At 41.5% G+C, this 23,973-nt stretch overlaps 1 protein-coding gene across 1 annotated transcript in view; it reads right to left on the bottom strand.

The window, feature by feature from the left end:
* Window positions 1–23,973, bottom strand: part of NELL1 (neural EGFL like 1) — a 634,915-nt gene that overhangs the window by 520,149 nt on the left and 90,793 nt on the right. Inside the window, exon 3 of the mRNA XM_058161221.1 lies at window positions 2,546–2,696. Within this exon, the coding sequence (XP_058017204.1) occupies window positions 2,546–2,696 (151 nt within the window). The remainder of the gene's footprint in view (window positions 1–2,545; window positions 2,697–23,973) is intronic.

Here is a 23,973-nt window from a genome sequence, read left to right on the forward strand (position 1 = left end):
ACTTATCATCAGCCATACCTTCTGGAAATTTAGGAAAAGGGTTAAATTTGCAGCAGGTTTTCATATACATCTTTACATTGATTTGGAGAATGAATAAGTATGCAGGTGTAATGAACCTTAATTTTCAACATTTTTTACCACTGTCCATGTGAGCAAAGTAGATTTGGAATCCACAGCTATCTGAAGGAATAAATATATTTCTTGCCCATTGTTTAGTGTTTCTTTTTTTGCCAGGCATTCGTTTTAATTCAAGAAAACATGTTCCTGTGAATTTTCACACAATCTAAGGTATGTGGGGCGGGGGGGAGAGTGCAGAAATAATGTTCCTGTCTCAGCAGCTGGGCAACAACAACTTACCTAACTCTCTTTGTTTCAATGAAATGTATTACTAAAAATGTATTTAGGATCCTTGCTTGATACAACCTTAAATTAATCACTCTGTACAGACCCAGTGAAACAAAACCATATCCTCAGATGATAAAAACTGCTAATTGCAAGGATCAAGGGCTCAAATAATAAATCTTTATTTCCAGCTCATTTATCTATCTCAGGGGTCTCCAACCTTGGCAACTTCAAGACTTGTGGCTGAGGAATTCTGGGAGCTGAAGTCCACAAGTCTTAAAGTTGCCAAGGTTGGAGACCCCTGATCTATCTGATACTTCGTTTTCTTTACAATGGGTTTCTATTTTTCCTCGGTGGTCTCCAAATGTATGGAGATATCCCAGCAGTATCTGTTGATATTCTGCTCTTAATTACATTTCATTTAAAGTCTGGTCCTATTGATAGAACAATGACAGGAATATCATTTTTCTTTTCCAAGAGCATAAAAATACTTCTAAAATATATTATTAGATTTAGATTAAGCAAGTTGTCATATAAAAGTCACACAAGGTACATTTAATAATTATGTAATTTTTAAAATTGTAGGAATCCAAGATATAAAATGAACTGAAGCGAGCAATAGAGGACTACTCTATTTTTATAAATTTAATATCCATGAAGTCAACCACAAAGTACGCATGATGATACAAGGGTTGTAACTTCTGCTTCAAGCTGTTAAAATAAATGGGAATACTTTTATTGCATGCAAGATTGACCCCCTGAATTCTTTTATTAAATGTTGGACAGACAAAAGCCTTCTACTGTAGGGTATCTATACAATCCAATGCTAAGCAAGTATAGATGGGCCTTTTCCAGAGCCCATTTTAATAGAAATAGCAATAGCACTTAGACTTATATATTACTTCACAGTGCTTTACCACCCCCTGTAAGCGGTTTACAGAGTCAACATACCAGCCCCAACAATTTAGGTCCTCATTTTACCGGCCTCAGAAGGATGGAAGGCTGAGTCAATCTTGAGTCTGGTGAGATTCAATCTGCCAAATTGCAGGCAGCCAGCAGTCAGCATAACTAGCTTCCAGTACTGCATTCTAACCACTGCGCCACTGCAGCTATAATGCCCCCCTATCAGCTCTACTGGTGGGAAAATTTCATGGGATTCCTTGTTTACAGAGACTTTGCCCATGTGGCTCCAGAGAGGCAGAAATGTTAATTCATATGGTGTCCTTTTAATGATGCCCCTCCAAGACATGTTCTGATGATAAATTTTCTATTTATTATTTTTTTAAGGTTTGCTAACTACATGTTCACAAATCAGGTGGTGAAATATCTTCACCAAGCTATACAACTTTTAATTAGACTTGTTGTTTTATTGTCCTATGTTTCAACTTTGTTATTTCCCAATAACAAATTGTTGGGTCAAATGCTCTCTTTAATGTAAAGGCTGGTTAAAGACTGTAATAAAAAGGGTTGATTTGATTTGATGGGGGAGATCATTATATCATCACAAAGGAAAAGAAACTTTTAGTATTGCTTTTATCATTTTTGGTATCGCCAGCATAAATGAGTTTAAAAACAAGAAACCTATCTGGTATAGATCTCTAGAAGGTAGCAGGTCCCTGGTCATTCTCTGGCAATCCAATAAACTTGTTCAACTCCTGTTCTGTTCATTGTAAGGACTATCATCTACTGAAAGTACATTACTTCGAATACTAGCCCATCCCTTAATTTAACAGAGAAATTTAACTTCCTTTTTTCCCTTGGCTGTGGCACTGATTATGTAAGTGAATCAGATCTAGTTCTCTTCTGATTGTTAATATGGTGCATTAAATGTTGAAGTTTTGTTTTTATGGTTACAATTTAGTATTTATGGATTATCCACATGATAGTTTTTCTTGCAATAAACTGTCTTGCATTAAATTTTTCTGAAAAGCAGCTAATAAATTATAGAATGAACATAATACATAAAAACGGCAGATCAGTAAAACAAAAAGCAGGCTTATAATCCTAATGTATTTCTCTGTTTGGCAGAATGCCAAGCAGACGTAACAAATGCATTTGGAAGACATTATATTCCTGCAACTCTGTTTAACAAGAGAAAACAATGATCTAGAAATCTGTTACAACAGAAACTTCATGTTTTGTGATTAGGTAATGCATAAAGCACTTTGATGCCATCAGGTATTTAGACAGGTTTCCTGCTTACCTGTGTTCCAACTCTCGTATGGACAGAATAACTCCAGAAGTTGATGCCTGCTGCTGTATGTTGGTCAAAAATGTGAATTCACTTTTGTTCCGGAAGAGCTGAATTAATTTCTCATTTGTGTGGGATGCTGCATGGATTTCTCTATCTACAGCTAAAAAGAATGATAAGAATAGTGAGGTAAGAGAAAAGAAGAAAGAGACATAGCTTTTCACATTAAAAACCATTAAGCGCTGGTTCCTATTTCTGTTTCCCATGGTAATAATTTTCATTCTGAGAAACGTGCCTCTTCTTTGCTAGTGCTGTACTTGGGTGCAATGTGAAAATAGAAAACATCCTCTTTATCAGTTTGTCACCCTGACAAGTTCACAATCAGGCATCTTACTGATTTTCTGACAGAGCTTCTGACAGGAAATGATGAGCCATTCAAGCTTGCCATGAGCAGATTACATTGCTGATTCATGAGGTGTGCGGAAACAAGATAATAGGCTCCCAAATTTAGAGGGCATGGCTGAACCCTGAGTCCCTGGTAAAGCTGAAATTTCAATACCGTCTTGGTTTTCCTACTTTCCTATCAAAGTCAAACAATTTGCTCTGATGCTGATGCGCTGGCAGAGATCTATTATTGCTAGCAATGCTCTCTCACCATCCTTCCCACCCCCATCCCTTGTCTATAGATTTAATACATCATCATGGATGATGTAGCTACAGGAGTGACAATTGATTTGGGGACTTCTCTGCTTACACAAGCCCAGTATTGCTTTCATGCAGTATTTATTAGACTTCAACTTGATGTTTAGAGATGCACAGCATTCAGATCGCTTTCAACTTTCAATCACATTCCCTTTAGCCCTTTTGGGATGAGAAATAAAACAACAAAAATGAAAGCAGCAGATAATATATATGGGTCATATAATATATATGTGTCATATAATATATATGGGTATATGCATAATTTTGTATTTATTTATTTTGTCATCTTTATGTAGTATCTATTGGAAGTGGTGACCCTTTGAGAGCTCTAGGCAATGAAATTTCATTTTAATGTATGTCGATTAGTGTACATTCAAAGTGACAATAAAGTTATTCTACGTCTAAGTCTAAGTCACTGAAAAAAGTGACAGGACCATTTTTCACACTTATCATATTGCAGCATCCCCATGGTAACAAGATTAACATTCAGATGCTTGACTTTCTGGCAAGCAAAGTTAATGGGGAAACCAGATTACTTAACAACTGTGGCAAGAAAAGTCATAAAATATTTGTGAATATTTATTATAAAATTTATTTATTTTATATAAATTTATTATATTTATTTATATATATAAATTTAAATTTATAAATATAAATATAAATTTATATATAAATTTATTATATTATATTTATAAAATAAATGTGAAAATATTTACAGACCCCTCGTATCCTGGATATAAACTGTTTCAACTCCTACCCTCAAAACGACGCTATAGAGCACTGCACACCAGAACAACTAGACACAAGAACAGTTTTTCCCCGAAGGCCATCACTCTGCTAAACAAATAATTCCATCAACACTGTCAAACTATTTACTGAATCTGCACTACTATTAATCTTCTCATAGTTCCCATCACCAATCTCTTTCCACTTATGACTGTATGACTGTAACTTGTTGCTAGCAATCCTTATGATATATATTGATATACTGACCATCAGTTATGTTGTAAATGTTGTACCTTGATGAAGGTATCTTTTCTTTTATGTACACTAATCGAGAGCATATGCACCAAGACAAATTCCTTGTATGTCCAATCACACTTGGCCAATAAAAATTCTATTCTATTTTATTCTATTCTATTCTATTCTATTCTATTCTATTCTATTCTATTCTATTCTATTCTATTCTATTCTAAAATGGGGCAAACTGACTTAACCAATGTTTCACTTAGCAACATAAATTTTGGGCTCAATTGTGGTCATAACTGGAGGACTACCAGTACCACTCCTGAATTCCATTAATAGTGTCTTTCTTTTGCTTTGTTTTTTTCCCTTCAAGGCCAACGAGTTCACTCTAATTCCATATGTTAAAAGAGTAACATTCCAGACCTACCATTTTGGTAAATCTTTTCATGCCAGCAAAACAGAAAAGGGCGCGATTCTCTTTTTCTCTTGCAGCCCATGTATGCTTAAAAAAAAACAAAAAACCCAACCTGCTCTTTGTAGTTGGGAAACTCAACAGCAGGTTGGAAGACAAACAAAACAGAACAGAACAGATGAGCAAATCCCCAAGCAGAAGTGAAAATCTGTTCACATAGTGTTGGATTTTTGTCTCAGGGCAAGATCCCAAACTGAACAAAAGTCTGCTTAACAACATTAACTGCAGCTGGAACTTCCAAAGGGCAGGTGTGTTGCATATGTGTGTTTAAGCAGCCTTCTTACAACAGTAAAATATTCTACAACGGCCGGATCATGGTAAGTACTCTTAAAATATACAACTGTTTTTACTTAGTATATGTCTACACCACTTATGCAATTACATCTCAAGGCAGCTTGTGAGATAAATAAAAATATTCAAAGACAGGTATTAAAGATATTTAAATTGATATAAAAAATTACATTAAAAAGAAGAAAGAAAACAAGGGGAAAAAACAATATTCACATATAGGGAGTCTGAACGGTGAGATTATTCCTCCACAGGCACCATAAAGTTGTAATAATAAGCACTTTGTGGATTTTAGTGGGAGCAGATTAGAAGGCAATCTGTTCTATTTATTCTGGCCATAAATTGTTTAAAGCTTTATATATCAAAAGCAAAGCCAGGTAGGTATAGGAGTTAAGCTACTGAGCCAGGACTGGGAAGTTCCAAATTGATATCTACTTTCAACCATAAAAGCTCACTGGGTGATTTTGAGACAGTCAGTCTCTCTTAACCCTGCTTGCTTCACTTAATTGTGATAGTTGTAGGAAAAACTGAAGGAGACAATCCTATACACTTGAGTTCCCCAGCAAATACACACACCTGGTGCTTCTGGACCAAGCAAGTAAGTAGAATGCATTGTGCATTGTGTACAAGCCAAGTATTAGCTTTCAATCTTTATATCATCAATTACAACTCATATATGACATCCAACACTGTGGGTCATTCTCTAGGTCTTCTAAGGGTTTTGAATTTCTCAAGACTCCCCTAGGTGCTGTTTGAAGAGGCAACTGGACTTTCTGGTTTTTATTTGAAGATGTTTGGCTTCTTCCATCCAAAAAGCTTCTTCAGCTTCTTCAGAGAAGAAGCTTCTTTGATGAGAAGTGAAATATCTTCAAAGAAAAAACAAAAAGTCCAGTTGCCTTTTCAAAAAGCACCTTTGGGATAACCATGACTTGGATGACTGAGAATCTTCATAGAGGAGACACCCATAGTTTTCCACAATGTATGATTGTCATATATCTTGAGAAATTCAGGAAACAGATTATAAGTATTCTCTATCTTTTGTATGCAGGACATATCCTTGCTTGAGGCCACTAACTAAATAGAAAGCAAAAAGATCAGAGCTCCAAGCCTCCTTGACCCCATATTGATTGCTGCAATAACTATTTTACAGAAGACATGCCTATACTTTTCCGAATGTGACATTAAACTATCAAGTCAAGACAGCCTCACCTTCGGGGTATTAGTCTCTCATCTTTATCTATACAGTGTTTGCTTAGTGTCTCTACCCATGTAGCTCTACATTCGGAATGCAGGTTAAACTGGCATCTAGCAAAATGCAATTGTTTGAGCACAGGCCAAAGAAAGTTGGTAAAAAGAATATTAGATTCTTCACAGCATACAATGAACTTCTGCTTAACGATTCATACAGAAAGGTAAAATTGATTATATTAATAATAGCCACAATTCACTGATACAAATATTCACTTGTCATTTTCCCCAAATGATAATCAGGTCTTTGTAAATTATCATTTCATGTCCCAAATATTTGACTTCTCACGTTACTAAGATCAGTTTGGAGAGCATCAGCATTATAAATTGACATTAAACAACCAAGCTGACTGTAAAGTATTACATTATGGAATGTTGATATGCATATCACGAAACTTCTTTAGTGTCCTTGAAATCCAGAGAATTTAGAACTTTTATTTCATAAGAAACCACAGTTTCCCTTGAGAGTAAAGGTCGCTACCTCCGTTTTTTAAATTCAAGGGAAAGGAGAAAATATTTGCCCATCTTTCAGAGACATTCCCTGTAAAGATGGCATTCTGATCAGAGAAAAAAGTGATACAGATAATCCTCGACTTACAACCACAATTGACCAAAATTTCCAAGAGCCGTTGTAGGGCAGTGGTTAGAGTGCAGTACTGCAGGCTACTTCTGCAGCCTCCCGGCTGCTTGCATTTTGGCACTTTGAATCTCACCAGGCTCAAGGTTGACTCAGCCTTCCAGCCTTCTGAGGTTGGTAAAATGAGGATCCTGATTGTTGGGGAAAATATGCCGACTCTGTAAACTGCTTAGAAAGGGCTATAAAGCACTACCAAGTGCTATATAAGTCTAAATGCTATTGTTATTGCTAAACAAAAAAGTTGTTGAGTGAGTTTTGCTGCATGTTTCAACCTTTTTTGCCATAGTTGTTAAGTGAATCACTTTAGTCGTTAAATATCTATGGAGATTCTCAATTATCCAGATCATGGTTGTCCCAAAGATGCCTTTCCAAAATCCAACTGGAATTTTTTCTTTGGAAAATTTTTTCCATTCCCCACCATTCAGTCAGAACTTCTTGGGTGTAAAGCAAAATGTTTTCAGGGGGGGAAAAAAACCCAAGAAAGGCCAGTTGCCTTTTGGAAAAGCACTTTTGGGACTGCAGTTGTTAAGTTAGTAATATGGTTGTTAAGTGAATCTGGCTTCCCCATTGACTTTGCTAGTTAGAAGATTGCAAAAGGCAACCACATGAGCCCAGGAACTGCAACTATCATAAATAAATGCCAGGTGCCAACCATCTGAATTTTGATCATGTGACCATGAGGAAACTGCAATGTCAGTAAGTGAAAAATAGTCGTAAATTGCTTTTTTCAGTGCCCTTGTAACTTCAAATGGCCACTAAATGAATGGTTGTAAGCTGAAGTCTACCTGTATAACTCCAAAAAATGTTATTGGCTTACTTAATGGCACGTAATATAATGTGTCTTCTCTCTCATTCTGTGTATGTTTGTACTAAACTGGGACCAGGCATTCATTCTGCAATTAGTTGAGGTAATTCATAAAGAATGTTTGCTGGAGATTTTTTATTTATTTGCTTTTTTTTTTTTTGCATTTATATCCCGCCCTTCTCCGAAGACTCAGGGCAGCTTACACTATGTTAGCAATAGTCTTCATTCTATTTGTATATTTATATACAAAGTCAACTTATTGCCCTCCCAACAATCTGGGTCCTCATTTTACCTACCTTATAAAGGATGGAAGGCTGAGTCAACCTTGGGCCTGGTGGGACTTGAACTTGCAGTAATTGCAAGCAGCTGTGTTAAAACAGACTGTCTTAGCAGTCTGAGCCACCAGAGGCTTGATTCCTTGCTTTAAAAAGTAAACTTTAAAAAAGTGTAACTCAAAATGTTAATATTTTATAGAAATATGATTTGGTTCATCCTTTCATAATTGTATAATTTTTCCCTATGAATTTCATCCTTTGCTGTGACATGCAATAAAGTTATCATCTCTTTAGACAAAGGAGCAAAGCTCAAAAACCTTGGCACTGATTTATATAAAATATAGCATATTTCATTTCTTCATAATGGTTCGTCGTTTCTATATAATTTCTCCTGTTCTAGAAAGAAACCAAATGAGTCTAATTCCCCTATATTAGATAATGGGAGATCAAACACTTTGGCCACCTAATGAGAAGGAAGGACTCACTGGAGAAGAGCCTAATGCCAGGAAAGATTGAGGGCAAAAGAAGAACGGGACGACAGAGGACGAGGTGGCTGGATGGAGTCACTGAAGCTGTCAGCATGAGCTTAAATGGACTCCAGAGGATGGTAGAGGACAGGATGGCCTGGAGGAATGTTGAACATGGGGTCGTGATGGGTCGGACACGACTTCGCAATTAACAACAACAAAGATAATGGGAGAATATAATTTTGGGGGTTTTTTTCAAATATCTTTTAAAACCAGGGGCTAAATTGGATCAAATTACCTTTTTCTAGAGTTCCAAATCTAGTTGAATCTGATGACCCTAAGTTTTGGTCTCTGTCCACTTTTTCACTTGGGTGAATGAAGCTTAAACAAGCAATCAAATAAACGCACAAAGTTCAACAAAGCAGCCCAGTAAAGCACATTTGTACGTTTTACATATGCTGCTTTTTTAACACTGGATATGTAAATAATTACCTTTCTATAAGCTGATCTTGCTTCTATCTAGTTAGAGCAATCTCTTTCTAGGTACTTCAGTTCCATGGCTTGCAGGATTTTGCAACTATCAAGGGGACAATCCAGCAGCATGGCGCTCCAAGCAAGTTTTATTCTCCAACTGTTAAGTAGATCCTATTAAGGTTAAATAACATTTGTGCAAAAAGAGCTTCCCCATAAACTGTGCTCCAAAAGAATGTTTTGATAATGCATAGTTGTGTCAATTTATCTGTGTTATTTATGTTTGTTAAGTTCGGGAAGTAACGAGGCTGGAGACCAGGGTAGTGACAACAGCTCTTTAATATATGGTGAACCCAGCAACCTGGCTGGGGAAAAACAACCCTTTATATACTGTTTAACCGGCGGCTTCAACCAATCAGCAACGTGCTTGTTTCCCGCCAAAATATTTAAAGATACATAACACTCCTCCCCTCCCAGAAAACACTTTACCACTATTTACATATTATTTACATGTTATTTTTCGACGTAGTCACGCAAATAACCTGGGCGTCTCCTAGTTCTTTCGGACCTGCGCGGTTCAGTCCTGGGTGGTGTTTTGAGCTGGTCGGAGGGGCTTTTTTCTCCTCCCAGCTCTTTCTCTAGGCCATCGGGCCCTGGATTACTGGCAGTCTCTTTTTCTTGGCCCTCCGGCCTTGGATTACTTTTTGAGTTTTCCCTGCTGCTTCCATCGGGAACCTGATGGCGTCGCTGGACCTCCGGGACCTCAGCTAAGTCTTGCGCCTCCCCCGGGTTATGGTCAGCTGTGGATTCAAATAAGGAGTGGTCATGATCTGTCTCAGCTAGCTCGGGTTGTTCAGCTATTCGTTTCCTTATCTGATCTATGTGGCGCCTCCATACTCGGTTGTCTTGTAACTCGACCAAGTATGACTTTGGACCGGTTGCTTTTATGATTTGCCCTGCGAGCCAACTTGGGCCGTCCCCATAGTTGCGGGCCCACACTCGGTCGCCTATGCCCATTTCTCTCGTTTTTTCTAGCTCCCCCTTGTAACCCTCTGGTGTGTAATGGGGATTTAAACGGTCAAGTGGGCACCGGAGCTTCCGTCCCATCAATAATTCGGCTGGACTTCTGCCTGTAGCAGTGCTTGGGGTTCTATGCTGGACGGCTAGAAAGAAATCTATCTTTGTTTGCCAGTCACCTGGCTGGAGTCTGGACAATGCCTCCTTAGCGCTCCGGACGGAACGCTCTGCAAGGCCATTCGACGCAGGGTGGAAAGGCGCAGAGAGGGCATGTCGGATGCCCTCCTCTGCCAAGTATTCCTCAAACTGGGCTGCCGTGAATTGCGGGCCGTTGTCGGACACCAGAGTGTCAGGCAACCCGTGGGTTGCGAATAGGTGGCGCAGGGCTGCGATTACTGCCTCGGCTGTCGTGGATTTCATGAGTATGATCTCCAACCATTTAGAGAAAGCGTCGACAACCACTAGAAAGGTTTGGCCGTGGAACGGGCCAGCAAAATCAATGTGGATTCTTGACCAGGGCCCTTGGGGTTTTTCCCATTCCCTGACTGGGGCCGTTGGGGGTAGAGGTCTGGACTCTTGGCAAGCCTGGCATTTCCCTACCCTCTCAGCAATCTCTGAGTCCATGAGTGGCCACCACACATAGCTTCTTGCTAGCCCCTTCATCCTTACGATCCCTGGATGACCCTCGTGGAGGAGGTCTAATACCTTTCCCCTCAATTTATCCGGGATTACCACTCGATCACCCCATAACAGGCACCCCCCTTGAGCCGAGAGCTCATCACGTTTTTTTACAAATTCCTTAAACCGTTCGCCCGGCGCAGCGGGCCACCCTCTTTGTACCCAACCGAGTACAGTTCTTAGCATAATGTCCCGGTATGATGCCCGAGCTACTTCCTTAGATGTGACTGGGCCAGAGTCCAAAGAGTCAATAAGCAGGATGGGCGTCCCCGGAGTGGGATCTTCGATCGCCCCTGGTAGTGGGCATCTGCTTAACGCGTCTGCATGCCCCACTTCTTTTCCTGGTCGATGCTGCAGCTTGTAAGAATAAGCGGCTAAGAAAATAGTCCATCGAGTCAATCGTGGCAAAAGTGCCACAGGCGTTGGGCGGTCGCCAGCCAGTATTCCTAATAGCGGTCTGTGGTCAGTCACAATTTCAAAGTCTCGCCCAAAAACATATTCGTGAAATTTTTTTACCCCTGACACAATTGCTAGCGCTTCCTTATCTAACTGGCTATAGTTCCTCTCTGGGGAGGACATCGTTCTGGAGTAGAAGGCTATAGGGGCTTCTGTGCCGTTTGGCAGTCTGTGACTGAGCACAGCCCCCACCCCGTAAGGAGAGGCATCGCAAACCAGCACTAATGGCAATGAGCTATGATACTGGATGAGCAGGCTGTCGCTCGAGAGCAGGTTTTTTACTGCTTCGAAAGCTCTACTTTCCGACTTTCCCCAAGACCAAACAGTATTTTTCCCTAGAAGTTTATGCAGCGGTTCAGCAATGGTCGCTTTGTTTTTTTAAAAAACCGCGTAAAAATTCACTAGCCCTAGGAATGCCTGTAGCTCTGTTTTGTTTTTGGGCGCTGGAGCCTTTCTGATTGCCTTGACCTTGCTCTCAGTGGGGTGAATTCCTTTCTTGTCTATTCGGTAGCCCAAGAATTCGACGGATTCTACCCCTATCTGGCATTTGTTCACTTTAACCTTTAGTCCGGCTGACCGGAAAATGCCCAGAACTTTTCTTAAACGCTCCCCCAATTCCTCTACGTTTTCGGCTGATATCAATACATCATCGAAGTAGGGAACTACCCCTGGGAGCCCTTGCAGAAGTCGTTCCATCAAATTTTGGAACAGCCCCGGTGCCACACTCACCCCAAATTGTAATCGGGTACACTTGAAGGCCCCCCTGTGCGTTACAATCGTTTGGGCTTCGGCTGTGTTGGCGTCTACGGGCAGTTGTTGGTAGGCTTGAGCCAAGTCTAACTTGGCAAAGACTTGCCCTTGCCCCAAAGAGTGCAGCAGATGTTGCACCACGGGAACTGGGTAAGCGCTTTTCTGTAAGGCTTTGTTTAGCGTCGCCTTGTAGTCAGCGCAGATTCTAATTGACCCATCTGGTTTTACTGGGGTGACGATTGGCGTCTCCCACTTTGCGTGATCGACTGGCACCAAAATCCCCTGATTTATGAGCTTATCTAGCTCCTTGTCAATTTTAGGTTTAAGGGCAAAAGGGACTCTCCTTGCCTTTAACCTAATGGGAGCTACCTGGGGGTCTAAGTTGAAGGAAATAGGGGTCCCCTTGTACTTGCCCAGGCAGTCCTTGAAGACATCTTCGAACTCGTTCATGAGTATGTCTTTCAGGTTACAGTCACTTCTGTAGATGCCAGTCACTCCCATGCCCAGTGCACGAAACCAGTCTAGTCCCAACAAACTAGGCAGGGTCCCTTCGACGATCGTGATGGGCAGGGTCTTCTTGTGTGGTCCGTACTCGACTCGGACGGAGGTGGTCCCACGAACAGGGATGCGATTCCCTTGGTAGTCGTGGACTCGTAGCCGTTGTGTTTGCAGGTGGCGCTTCGCGACTGATGGCAGTGACTTCGCCAAAGTGTCCCAGGACATGATGGTGATCGCTGACCCGGTGTCCACTTCGAGTCTGCACCGTACTCCCTCTATTTTGGGTTTGGTGAAGATCTTCTTCTCCACCCGGGTTGAGGCGCGGCCTATGACCACCGTCGTTTGGTTTGAATCCGCGCCTTTTTTGTTTGAGCCAATCGCGGGTCGCCTTGCCGATCCCGCGCTCTGATTGGCCGATTTGAATCTTCGGCGGGAAGGTTGGGGAGCTCGGCAGACTTGAGCCAGGTGCCCTTTCTTCTCGCACCGCCGACATGTTGCGTCCTTGAACTTGCAGCGTTGGCGCTGGTGTTGACCCCCGCAACTTCCGCATTCGTCCCGGTTCTCTTGGCCCCGTTTCTCAGTTCGGCAGACCCCTTCCTCATCCTCACCGTCAGATTCGGTTTGAATCTCTTCTTGGTGCACCGGGGTTGACTTTGTGCTCGCCTTTGGTGTGAGAGGCTTTTGCAGTGTCTCCGCCGCTTGGGTGGACATTTCATGTGCTCTGGCTTCGTCCAGGGCGTTTGCCAGCGTCAGATTGCTTTTCGATAGCAGCCGCCTCCGCAAACGCATGTCTCGGACCCCCCTGATGAGTTGCTCCAGCAGCACCTCGTCCAGGTCTCGGTACCCGCAGTCTTTGGAGGCTTTCCGTAGGGCGGCCATGTAGTCGCCGATGGATTCGCCCTCTAACTGTCGGCGCTCTCCAAATTCAAAACGCCGCACGTATTTGGACGGCGTTGGCGCGAAATGGTTTTTTAGAAGGGTTTGCAGAGTTTGCCACGATACCGATTGTATCGGCGTTGGCTCTGCCAGGGCTTCCGCGATGTCGATGACCTCGGGACCGCAGTGGCTCAAGAAGTATGCCCTTTTGCGGTTGTCTGGAACTCCTTGCAGTTCGTTGGCTTCTAGAAAGCTTTCGAAACGGGTCATATACGTTCCCCATTTCTCTTTAGCCGGGTCAAACGGTGCGGGCGGAGTGTAACTGGCCATCTCCGCTTTTCTGCCCTGTGTTTGCTGGGTTCGGTTCTTTCGTGCTTCAGCTCGGTTCTGGTGCTCTTTAGCCTCGAGATCCCATCCTCGTCGCCAGTGTTAAGTTCGGGAAGTAACGAGGCTGGAGACCAGGGTAGTGACAACAGCTCTTTAATATATGGTGAACCCAGCAACCTGGCTGGGGAAAAACAACCCTTTATATACTGTTTAACCGGCGGCTTCAACCAATCAGCAACGTGCTTGTTTCCCGCCAAAATATTTAAAGATACATAACACTGTTATATAGATAAAACACATTCATGTAATTTTAGAATGGACTGGGGTTCCAGCTAGCTAGCAGGTAAAAGAGGCCTCTTTCACTGTGAGTTAATTCTACTTTGAGAAAGCAATTTCTATGTATTTTAGTATCGGTACCAGCAACACAACAACTCTGTATTTTCAATGTTTTCCTATCCAAGACTTTTTTTAAAAAAAGAAACCATTCCCGCTAGTACAAAAAAGGAACACGAGAGCTCTTTTTTTAATTGGAAAGCAAAACGTACTGTACAGCAGAACAGTGAAATTTCAAATCCCTTTAAGATTGAAACCGCCTTTTCATTTAGGATAGCCCAGGGGTCTGCAAACTTGGCTCTTTTAAGATTTGTGGACTTCAACTCCCAGAGCTTTGCTGGCTGAGGAACTCTGGGAGTTGAAGTCCACAAGTCTTAAAAGAGCCAAGTTTGCAGACCCCTGGGATAGCCCAATAATCAAGGTTAATTTGCAGAATTTAATTACTTCCATAACCAGCAATGCACCTGTCTAATACTATTCTTCAACTGCAACAAATGAAGTTTAATTTTTTAGAAGTTTGGATTATGGCCGCCTTCATCTGATTTAATTACAAACACCAAAACTAGATCCCTTTATAGTGAAGTTCTGCTGTTCTTTCACTATTGTACCATTTTCATTTATTTATAGTTATATTCATACAATAATCTACTCAGGCTCCTGGTGGTTTCTATGCATTGTTAATGTTTCCATAAGAAATACGTATTGGAACCCATTCAACTCATAGCTAACTTTGCAGAATTTCTTAAAATCCAAAACCAGATTTTTGTTTATAGTTACTATAAGTAGCCTGGAGGGTACTTCTATTTATGAACAGCAAAAATGCAAATGAAGATCCTTCCATTCAAAACAGATGTCGATGCAATGGATAAGGAGATGGTTCGATATAGGAAAAAAGGGTGAAGCAAAGTAAACGTAGATTGTGGACTTCAAATCACATATAATCATCTTCCTGTCTATAGATCTGGTCCATCCTTACAATCATTGGGGAATTTCTTGCTATTTGCTGTCACAACTACTTGGTTTATAGTTAAGCCTGAGTATTTTCCTAGCTCAGGGTAGGTTGTTTATGCAGCTCTGGTTGATTGTTTGATTTGTGTTTTATCTAGCTTCTTTTTTTAGTGTTTTTCCATTTTAAGTAGTTCATGTTCATCCAAACAGCTTCTACGTCAAATAAATAAGTAGCTGCTAACAAATAATTAGCAATACTAATACTCTGTCATAGCACTTACTCTGGAATATTTTCCAAAATGGAAAAATGAAATATTTTTCACTTCTTCTGAGTTTCTTTATTATATGTAAATATTATCTTCCCCCAGCCCTTTTATATATTAACTCTGTTTCCACTCTTTTTACATTTCTTTGGGTATTTTAATCAAAATTTCTGCCCTGCTTTGTTGCAACATGATCTCTTTTTTACAGATGAAATTGTGTATACATTAAAAATATTAGAGTTGCATGTGATATATAATTTTGTAAAGTAATGTTCCTCTTTCCTGACTCTGGAAAAGAGAAATCCAAAAATAAAAGGATCAGTTTGATTCAATCATAGGCATCAAGGGCTATGCTTTATGTAAAGTGTCTCACCCTGATAATTTTGATTACTTAAGAAACTGTAAACTGATATTTCCAGGAAAAGAAAGAATGAACTTGAGCCTTATTTGAATCTGTGTATGCTGCTGGATATCTGCGTATGACCAGCATATCTCGAGAGAAACACCTGGTCTCAAGTTTTATTAATATTTTTAATCACATGCTAATCCAGCCAGCAGCAAGTTTTACAGCTATTGGGTCAACCAACATAAAGTTAAGTAAAGCAAGTAAAGTATTTTTCTACCCAAGCTCAACTCCTGGACACTTCATAATAATATCTAAGTAGTCTGCTATTGCCTTCTTCTAGGATACTTTAGTTTCCAGGTCTAGCCTAGTGTTTCACTGGGTTTTTTCATCCAGATCCTAACCAAGTCCTGTTTAGCTCTATGAGATCAGGCAAACATGACTAAAGATTTTTATAAGGTGGCAACATCTAAGTAATCTTACCTGATCCTAGAAACTAAATCAGGTTGGCCTTGGTTAGTATTTAGATAGAGGATTACCAAGGAATTTCCTGGCTGTTGCTTAAACTAGAACATTCATACACATATCATAAACAAAATAGTAACACTGGTAAGAAAATTCTATGGATTCAGTCACCAATCAAGTGCATCTTAAAATTAACAGAAAAAACCTTAAGAAGAAGAAGGAGGAGGAGGAGAAGTAAAAACCTTCCCTAGAATGATGTAATCCTTCCAGGGTACTTTGTTTGCTTAAATAGGCTAAATTGTAAATGAAAACATGCTTGATCTTTTTATTTTTTCAATTCAATTAAATCCTGGAGATAAAGTACGTAGTAACCTCAGAACTTTTCCAGTTGATGCCTGTCCATCAACAAGATAAGTGTCTGAAAATAAAATAGGTCCAAAGTTGGTATGGTGGAAGAAGCCGGCAAAACAAATTTTGAGAATGAAAACAAGCCGGATCCAGCTTGAAACTGTGAAGAAAAACATCTCAGGGGGGGGAAATCCTAAATGCATTTCTTCTACAGGACTATAATTGAGAATGCTAGCAAATGTTCCATTCTAAACCTCCCTTCTGCCTCCTGATTATTATTTTCACAAAGCAGAATGTGTGTAGCCTGGCCTGTACTTCTCAAAACCACACCGAGAAACAACAAGAGAAAAAGCATAAACACCATTCATTATTTCATTATCAAAAGAAAATGCAACTGCCTCCTATCGCTTCTTTTAGGGTTGGCAAGCTTTTCCCTCTCTGTTATTGCTTCCAATCCAAAAATAAAATCTTATAAAGTGGCTCCAGACCATTTCTGTGTCTATCTATCAACAAGGTTGATTATGTGCCTTTACAGGAGGTTAGGCTGGTCCCTTCTAAGGTTCACGATTTGGAGGTCAGTAAAACGGAGGTATTTGAGGAGGTGAAGACTCAACCATGTATGGGCATTCCTATCTGCATGGTACAAGGGAGGGGCAGATATGGCGGAAGTGGGGGCTCATATCATGTTCGGGGAGTGCGCTCACGCTGTTTACAAGCGATTGCGCACTCCGGGCCCCCAGACTTTACTCGGGCCCCGAGTGGCTTTTTCCCTCGGAGCCTGGACCTTCGGCTGATTCTATGCAATGCCAGGTCCGTTATGAATAAGGCCCCCCTCATAGCCAATCTTATTCAAGAGGGGGGTTCGGACCTAATGGGCATTACGGAGACCTGGTTGGGCGCAGAAGGGGGGTTCCCCTCACGGAGATGTGCTCACCAGGGTAGGCGTGGGGAGGTGGCGGTTGTTATTAACGAGAGCTTTGAACCGAGGGAGGTCGCTGTCCCGCAGATAGCCGGTTGTGAAACCCTTCTGGTGAAGTGGGGCTGTGGGGTGCAGGTGGGCTTGCTGATTGCATACCTGGCTCCTTGCTACGTAACGGCAGCCCTGCCCGAGCTGCTAGAGATGATAGCCGGGACGGCAGTTGAGACCCCCAGACTTATGGTTTTGGGGGATTTCAACCTGCCGTCGGCAGGCGACTTGTCAACGGCAGCTCAGGAGTTCATGGCTTCCATGACGGCCTTGGACCTGACCCAGTTAGTTACCAGTCCCACTCACACTGGGGGTGACACACTGGACTTGATTTTTATCTTGGGACAGTGGCTAGATGGTCTGGAGTTAGGGGAGTTATTATTTAAACCCTTGTCATGGTCAGATCATTTGCTCCTTCAGCTAGACTTTCGAACCGCTGCACCGCACCGCAGGGAGACGGACCCGGTTCAATGGTTCTGTCCCAGGCGCCTGATGGACCCAGAGAGGTTTCTGATGGAGCTTGGGCCGTTTCCGAGGGAATTAGCCCATGACTTGGCTGAGGAACTGGTCGCCACCTGGGAAGAGGCGGCCGCTGGGGCTTTAGACCGTGTCGTGCCTTTGCGGCCTCTGTGACCCACTCCCTGCTTACACAGGAGGCTCGGGAGGACCCCTTGCAGGGGCGTGCTGAGGATTTTGTACAATATCTGTCTGATAAAATCACTCGGATTCGGGATGGACTGGACACTGATTGGATAGATCCAGGTGGGTTGGCGGGGACGAGTCTTGAGAGTGTTATCTGGGCTCAGTTCGATCTTGTGACTCCCGATGACATGGACAGGTTGTTGGGTAGGCTGAATCCCACATGTTTATTGGACCCGTGTCCCTCCTGGATGGTACTGGCCACATGGGAGGTTACATGAGGCTGGCTCCTGGGAGTTACCAACGCTTCTTTGATGACGGGCATTTTCCCCACTGCCTTGAAAGAGGCGGTGGTGGGGCCCCTCCTTAAGAAGCCCTCCTTGGACCCAGCTGTATTAACAAACTATCGTCCAGTCTCCAACCTTCGTTTCTTGGCGAAGGTTGTTGAGAGTGTGGTGGCATAGCAGCTTCCTCAGCACCTGGAGGAAACTGTTTATCTGGACGCGTTCCAGTCCGGTTTCAGACCCGGGTACAGCACCGAGACGGCTTTGGTCGCGTTGGTGGATGACCTCTGGAGGGCTCGGGACAGGGGATGTTCCTCTGTCCTTGTCCTGTTAGATCTCTCAGCGGCTTTTGATACCATCGACCATAGTATCCTGCTGCGGCGGTTGGAGGGATTGGGAGTGGGAGGCACCGTTTATCTCTAACCGTTCGCAGACGGTGTTGGCAGGGGGGCAGAGGTTGACCCCAAGGCGCCTCACTTGTGGGGTGCCGCAGGGGTCCGTTCTCTCGCCTCTCCTGTTCAACATCTATATGAAGCCACTGGGTGAGGTTATCCGTGGTTTCGGGGTGGATTATCATCTGTACGCTGATGATATGCAGCTGTACATTTCCACCCCGAACCACCCCGACGAAGCCGTCGAGGTGATGGGCTGGTGTCTTGAGGCCGTGCGAGTCTGGATGGGGAGGAACAGGCTCCAGCTCAACCCTTCCAAGACTGAGTGGCTGTGGGTTCTGGCGTCCCGGTACAGTCAGCTTACGCCTTCATTGACTGTGGGGGGGGAAATACTGACCCCCAGGGGAAGGGTGCGCAACTTAGGCGTTCTCCTGGATGATCAGCTGTCCTGGATGTCAGCTGTGACGACCGTCGCCAGGGGAGCATTTTATCAGGTTCACCTGATTCGCCAGTTGCGCCCCTTCCTTGATCGGGACTCCTTACGCACGGTCACTCATGCCCTCATCACTTCCCGCCTGGAGTATTGCAATGCTCTCTACATGGGGCTCCCCTTGAAGAGCACCGGGAGGCTCCAGCTAGTCCAGAATGCGGCTGCACAGGTGATAGAGGGGGCACCACATTGCTCCCATATAACACCCATCCTGCGCGGCCTGCACTGGCTGCCGGTAGCTTTCCGAGTGCAATTCAAGGTGCTGGTTATCACCTTTAAAGCGCTCCATGACTTAGGACCGGGGTATTTGTGAGACCGCCTTCTGCCACCGATTGCCTCCCAACGACCTGTGCGCTCCCACAGAGCGGGCCTCCTCAGGGTGCCGTCGACCAAATAATGTAGGTTGGCGGCCCCCAGGGGGAGGGCCTTCTCTGTGGCAACACCAGCCCTATGGAACGAGTTACCTCCGGGGTTACGCCAACTCCCCGACCTCCGGGCCTTCAAGCGTGAACTAAAGACTTTATTATTTCACCGAGCGGGACTAGCCTAAGAATGTATTTTAGCGAAATTTTAATGGGTTTTTAATCGGTCTTCGACCGTTTTAGTGATTCGGCCACTAAATATTTGTTTTTAAATTGTTTTTTAAATAGTGTTTATTTATTATATTTATATCATAGTGTTATGTGTATTTTAATATTGGCTGTACACCGCCCTGAGTCCTTCGGGAGATGGTGCGGTATAAAAATGTAATTATAAATAAATAAATAAATAAATCAGACCTCCAGAATGATTTGACCCTGCCCTGACTTTCAGATCTTTCAATAGTGCATTTGTCACTACTATAATTAAGTCCATCCACTTTGCTTCTGGTTCTCTTTTTTTGATTTTTCACCCTCCCAGCACTAGACTTCTCAAGAAAGCAAAGTCTTTGCATAATATGTCCAAAATATGATAATTTGGCCCTGGTATTTTTTTCCCCTTCTGATGAGAATTCTAGGTTGATTAGCTCTATTTTATTGTACTCATATTTAATATTAGTCTCATTTTTTCACTATACTCCTTGACTTATTAGTGCTGCCAGATGGTTTGCATGTTTAGCTATTAATGCAGTGTCATCAGAATAGCATAGGTTACTGATGTTTCTTCCTTCAGTTTTAACTTCTCTCTCATGATCTTCCAGTCCAGTTCCACATATTGGTTGAATAAATGAAGAAAAAGTATTCAGACTGACCTGGACTTAGTCTGTTTCTCCATATATCTGCCAGACCATTGCTCCTTGTCCTATATATCATTCTCATGAAGACAATGAGATGTTCTGGGATTCCAATTTTCTAAAGAATGTTCTAGAGCTTGTGGTTCATGCAGTTGAAGATATTTCTATAATCAAGATGTGTGTATGTGTGTGTGTGTTTGTGTGTGTGTTTTCTCAATTATCCACCATGAATCAACAATAATGTCTGTTGCTGCAAGGCCTTTTGTAAAGCCCGCTTGCATATCTGGCATCTCCTTTTTTGTGTATACCTGTTGGATGATCCTAGCATTATTTTGCTCACATATGAAATTAAGGATATTGTACAATAGTGTCACACTCTGTTAAGTCTCCTTTGTTTCTGGTATTGTTATATTGAAGAAGAAGCCTGGTAGGACACTGATTAGAATGCAGTTTGGCAGGCTAACTCTTCCATTAGCCAGGAGTTCAATCCTGATCAGCTCAAGGTTATTTATTCCATTCTTCAGAAATTGGTAAAATGAGGACCCAGATTATTGGGGGCAATATGCTGACATTGTAAACTGCCCAGAGAGCGCTATACAGCATTATGCAGCAGCATATAAGTGCTATGTTAATTGACCCCTTCCAATCTTTTGATCACTTGTCCTACAGATTTGCTAGTATAGTTTGGTTAAGTTTCACTTATTTCTCTTCTGTTGGTTGCCATATTTCTGTAGATATCCCATCAGTTCCTATATCTTTCCAACTTAGTAATACTAAAGTGCTAATCTGACTTCATTTTTTAATATATCTTCTAAGGTGTTTTGGATATTTATATCTCTCATGTACAGAATGTCAGTACACCCCCCCCCACAATCTTTGCTTGATCTTTTTTGAACCAGTTATTATCTGTCTATAGGCATTCCTTAGAATATTAATTTGAAGTTGGAATCTCCTTTTGTGTTCAAAGACCTTTTTGAAAAAAACTTTTTTTGTTTTTCTGTCTATTTCCATTTTTAATGTCTTTTGTAAAGATATTACAATATTACAAACCTATCTTCTGTGTCTTTTATCAGAGCTTCGAAATTTTTTGTTAAAAAATTTTCTGAGATCTTTTCTTTCTTAGCTTCAGTTTCTCTTCTCGATGATTTCTACTCTCCAGTTTGTCTTCTTCTAGTTCTTAGTCTTTAACAGTCTCTTTTCACATTCATCTTTAACTATTTCACTGCACAGTTCCTATGGTTCCTCATCCATGATGTTCAGGACTTCAAAGCAATTCCAGATGTTCTTCTTGGAAATGGTGATCATACTGGGAAAAACAGCTTTGTTTTTTCACTGTTGCTTAAGTATGAACTTGGACATGACTAGTTTGTAATCTGTTCCATAGTCAGTCATTGGCCTCATTACTGTTATAACTGAGTTCTTCCACCTTCTTGTACCAATTATATAAACTATTGATTTCTATGTTCCCCACCTGATGATGTCTATGAACATACCGTAAGCAGCATTTGTTTGTTTCCGTTAGCTGTTAAAAAAATGGATTGGCAGAAATTGATAAGTTGTTCTTTTGCTTCAGTTCAGTTTCTTCAACCATATAATCCAATTATTGTTTCCTCTTTACTGCTTCCAGATTTAATATTCCATTCTCCACCTACAGCAGTACAACTTGCTTGTATGTTTTGTTGATTTCAGGTTGAACTTCACCCCATCAGCTTCCTCTTCTTTTGCATCAGTGGTTGGAGCTTAAACTTGTATAACCAGAATGTTAAAAAGTTATTCACAAAGTTTAATTGATAGTATTTGGTCATTGATATCAAATATTGTCTTTACTATACTATATCGTTACCAAGAAAGCCATGCCATTCTCTTTTTGCTTTGCTTTTCCCAAGTGATAAATAATATGGAGAGCCAGGTTGGTCCAGTGGTTAAGGCACCAAGCTAGAAATAAGAGACTGTAAATTCATGTCCTGCTTTAGCCATGACCTGAGCTGGATGACCTTAGATCAGCCATTCTCTTTCAGCCCAACTGATCTCACAGGGATTGTTGTTGTAGGGAAAATAGAAAGAGGAATATGTGCTGGATATATGTTCACCACCTTGAATTATTCATTTTAATCTGGCTATGCCTAAACACTATTAGCAGTCCAAGAATCCTCAATTCTTCCTCAGTAGGATCTTTTTTTAAAAAAATGTGTTTATGTAACAAATTTATACAGACACTCATCTCCTGAATGGGACTCTGGGTGGCATACAATAAAAATAGAATAAACATACCACATAAAAGAACCACAAAACCCAGAACATACATTTAATCCAAGAGAGTATTTTAAAATTCAGATTTAGTAGACCCATCTGGGGGTTCCGTGATCCCAGTAGATCCCCAGCCTATTGGAAAAACCACATCTTGAGTCCTCTCCAAAAGGCCAAAAAAATCAAATGCTATCTGGTGAATGCTATCTGAGCGGAGGCTCATTTTCTGCTGCTATATTGTCCATCGCTTTATCTTGTCTATCGATTTGGTTTTCTTAATAAAATAAGATAGATAAAAGAATAGTTTGTCATTTCCTTCTCCTGCACAATTTGAAATGATGATGTCATTGCTGCTATCACTAACATGGTCACCTGCCTCTAGCATCTTCCTATATTATTGCTGTTTAATGTAGGTGCCTGCTTGCTTTAGTTGGGGTGACCCTGATGGAACTGGGTTTTGGTTTACACTCTTGGCTTACATTATCTTGAGTTTTTCATTCCTCTCTCTTAGGAACACCTGCTATCACCTTGATAAAAGACATGGTAGAAGAATGGAATCAGCTGGATAGCTTTCTAAAACCAGAATGAAATGAAACAAATGTAGCGGGACAGAAAACCCAGAGAAAGAGAATTCAAATTTAAAAACTCTTTCCTGATCGTATAACTCAGAGTAGAGCTGTCAGAGAAGAATTCCAGCAGCCAAGCTGTTCGTGTTTTTCCTACATGTTTTCCTTCTTTTCTAATCCAAAAACTGCAATCTTCTCAAACCTGTGAGGTGCCATTTGTGTGTCTATTCTGGTATGACAACCTCACAATGCTAAGTCATTGTGCTAGAGTTCCAAAACTCTATCCATGTCTATTTATAGCCCTTTCCAGAGACTTAGTAATCTAAATTAGAAACTCTTTACTGCTCCCCAGTTACTCTGGAAGCTATTCCTTAGAAAAGTGGTGTTTTAGCCCTCTTCTTTGGTTCCCAATTGGAGCCATAACAGATTAACAGAGTTGGAAGGGTCATCTAGTCCAACCCCCTGCTCAAGCAGGAGACCCTACACCATTTCTGACAAATGGCAGTCCAATCTCTTCTTAAAAGCCTCCAGTGATGAAGTTCCCACAATTTCCGAAGGCAAGCTGTTCCATTGGTTGATTGTTCTTACTGTCAGAAAATTTCCCCTTATTTCTAGGTAGACTGTCTCCTAAATCAGTTTCCATCCATTATTCCTTGTCTAGCCTGCAGATGCCTTAGAAAGTAGCTTGACCCCTTCCTCTCTGTGGCAGCCCCTCATATATTGGAAATCTGCGATCATGTCTCCCCTGGTCCTTCTCTTCACTAGACTAGCCATTTATTTATTTATTTATTATTTAAACTTATATACCGCCCTATCTCCCAAAGGACTCAGGGCGGTTTACAGGCATATAAAAACATCAATATACAAATTAAAATAATCATTAAAAAACTTATTCTAATGCCAATAATTAATAATACCAATTGTTAAAAATAGAAATATAAATATTAAAATCAATTTAAAACCCCTCTAAATTTAAAAATCTAAGCCAGTCCTGCACAGATGAATAAAT

This window comes from Ahaetulla prasina, chromosome 1 (assembly GCF_028640845.1).
Source record: "Ahaetulla prasina isolate Xishuangbanna chromosome 1, ASM2864084v1, whole genome shotgun sequence".
Taxonomy (NCBI): Eukaryota; Metazoa; Chordata; class Lepidosauria; order Squamata; family Colubridae; genus Ahaetulla; species Ahaetulla prasina.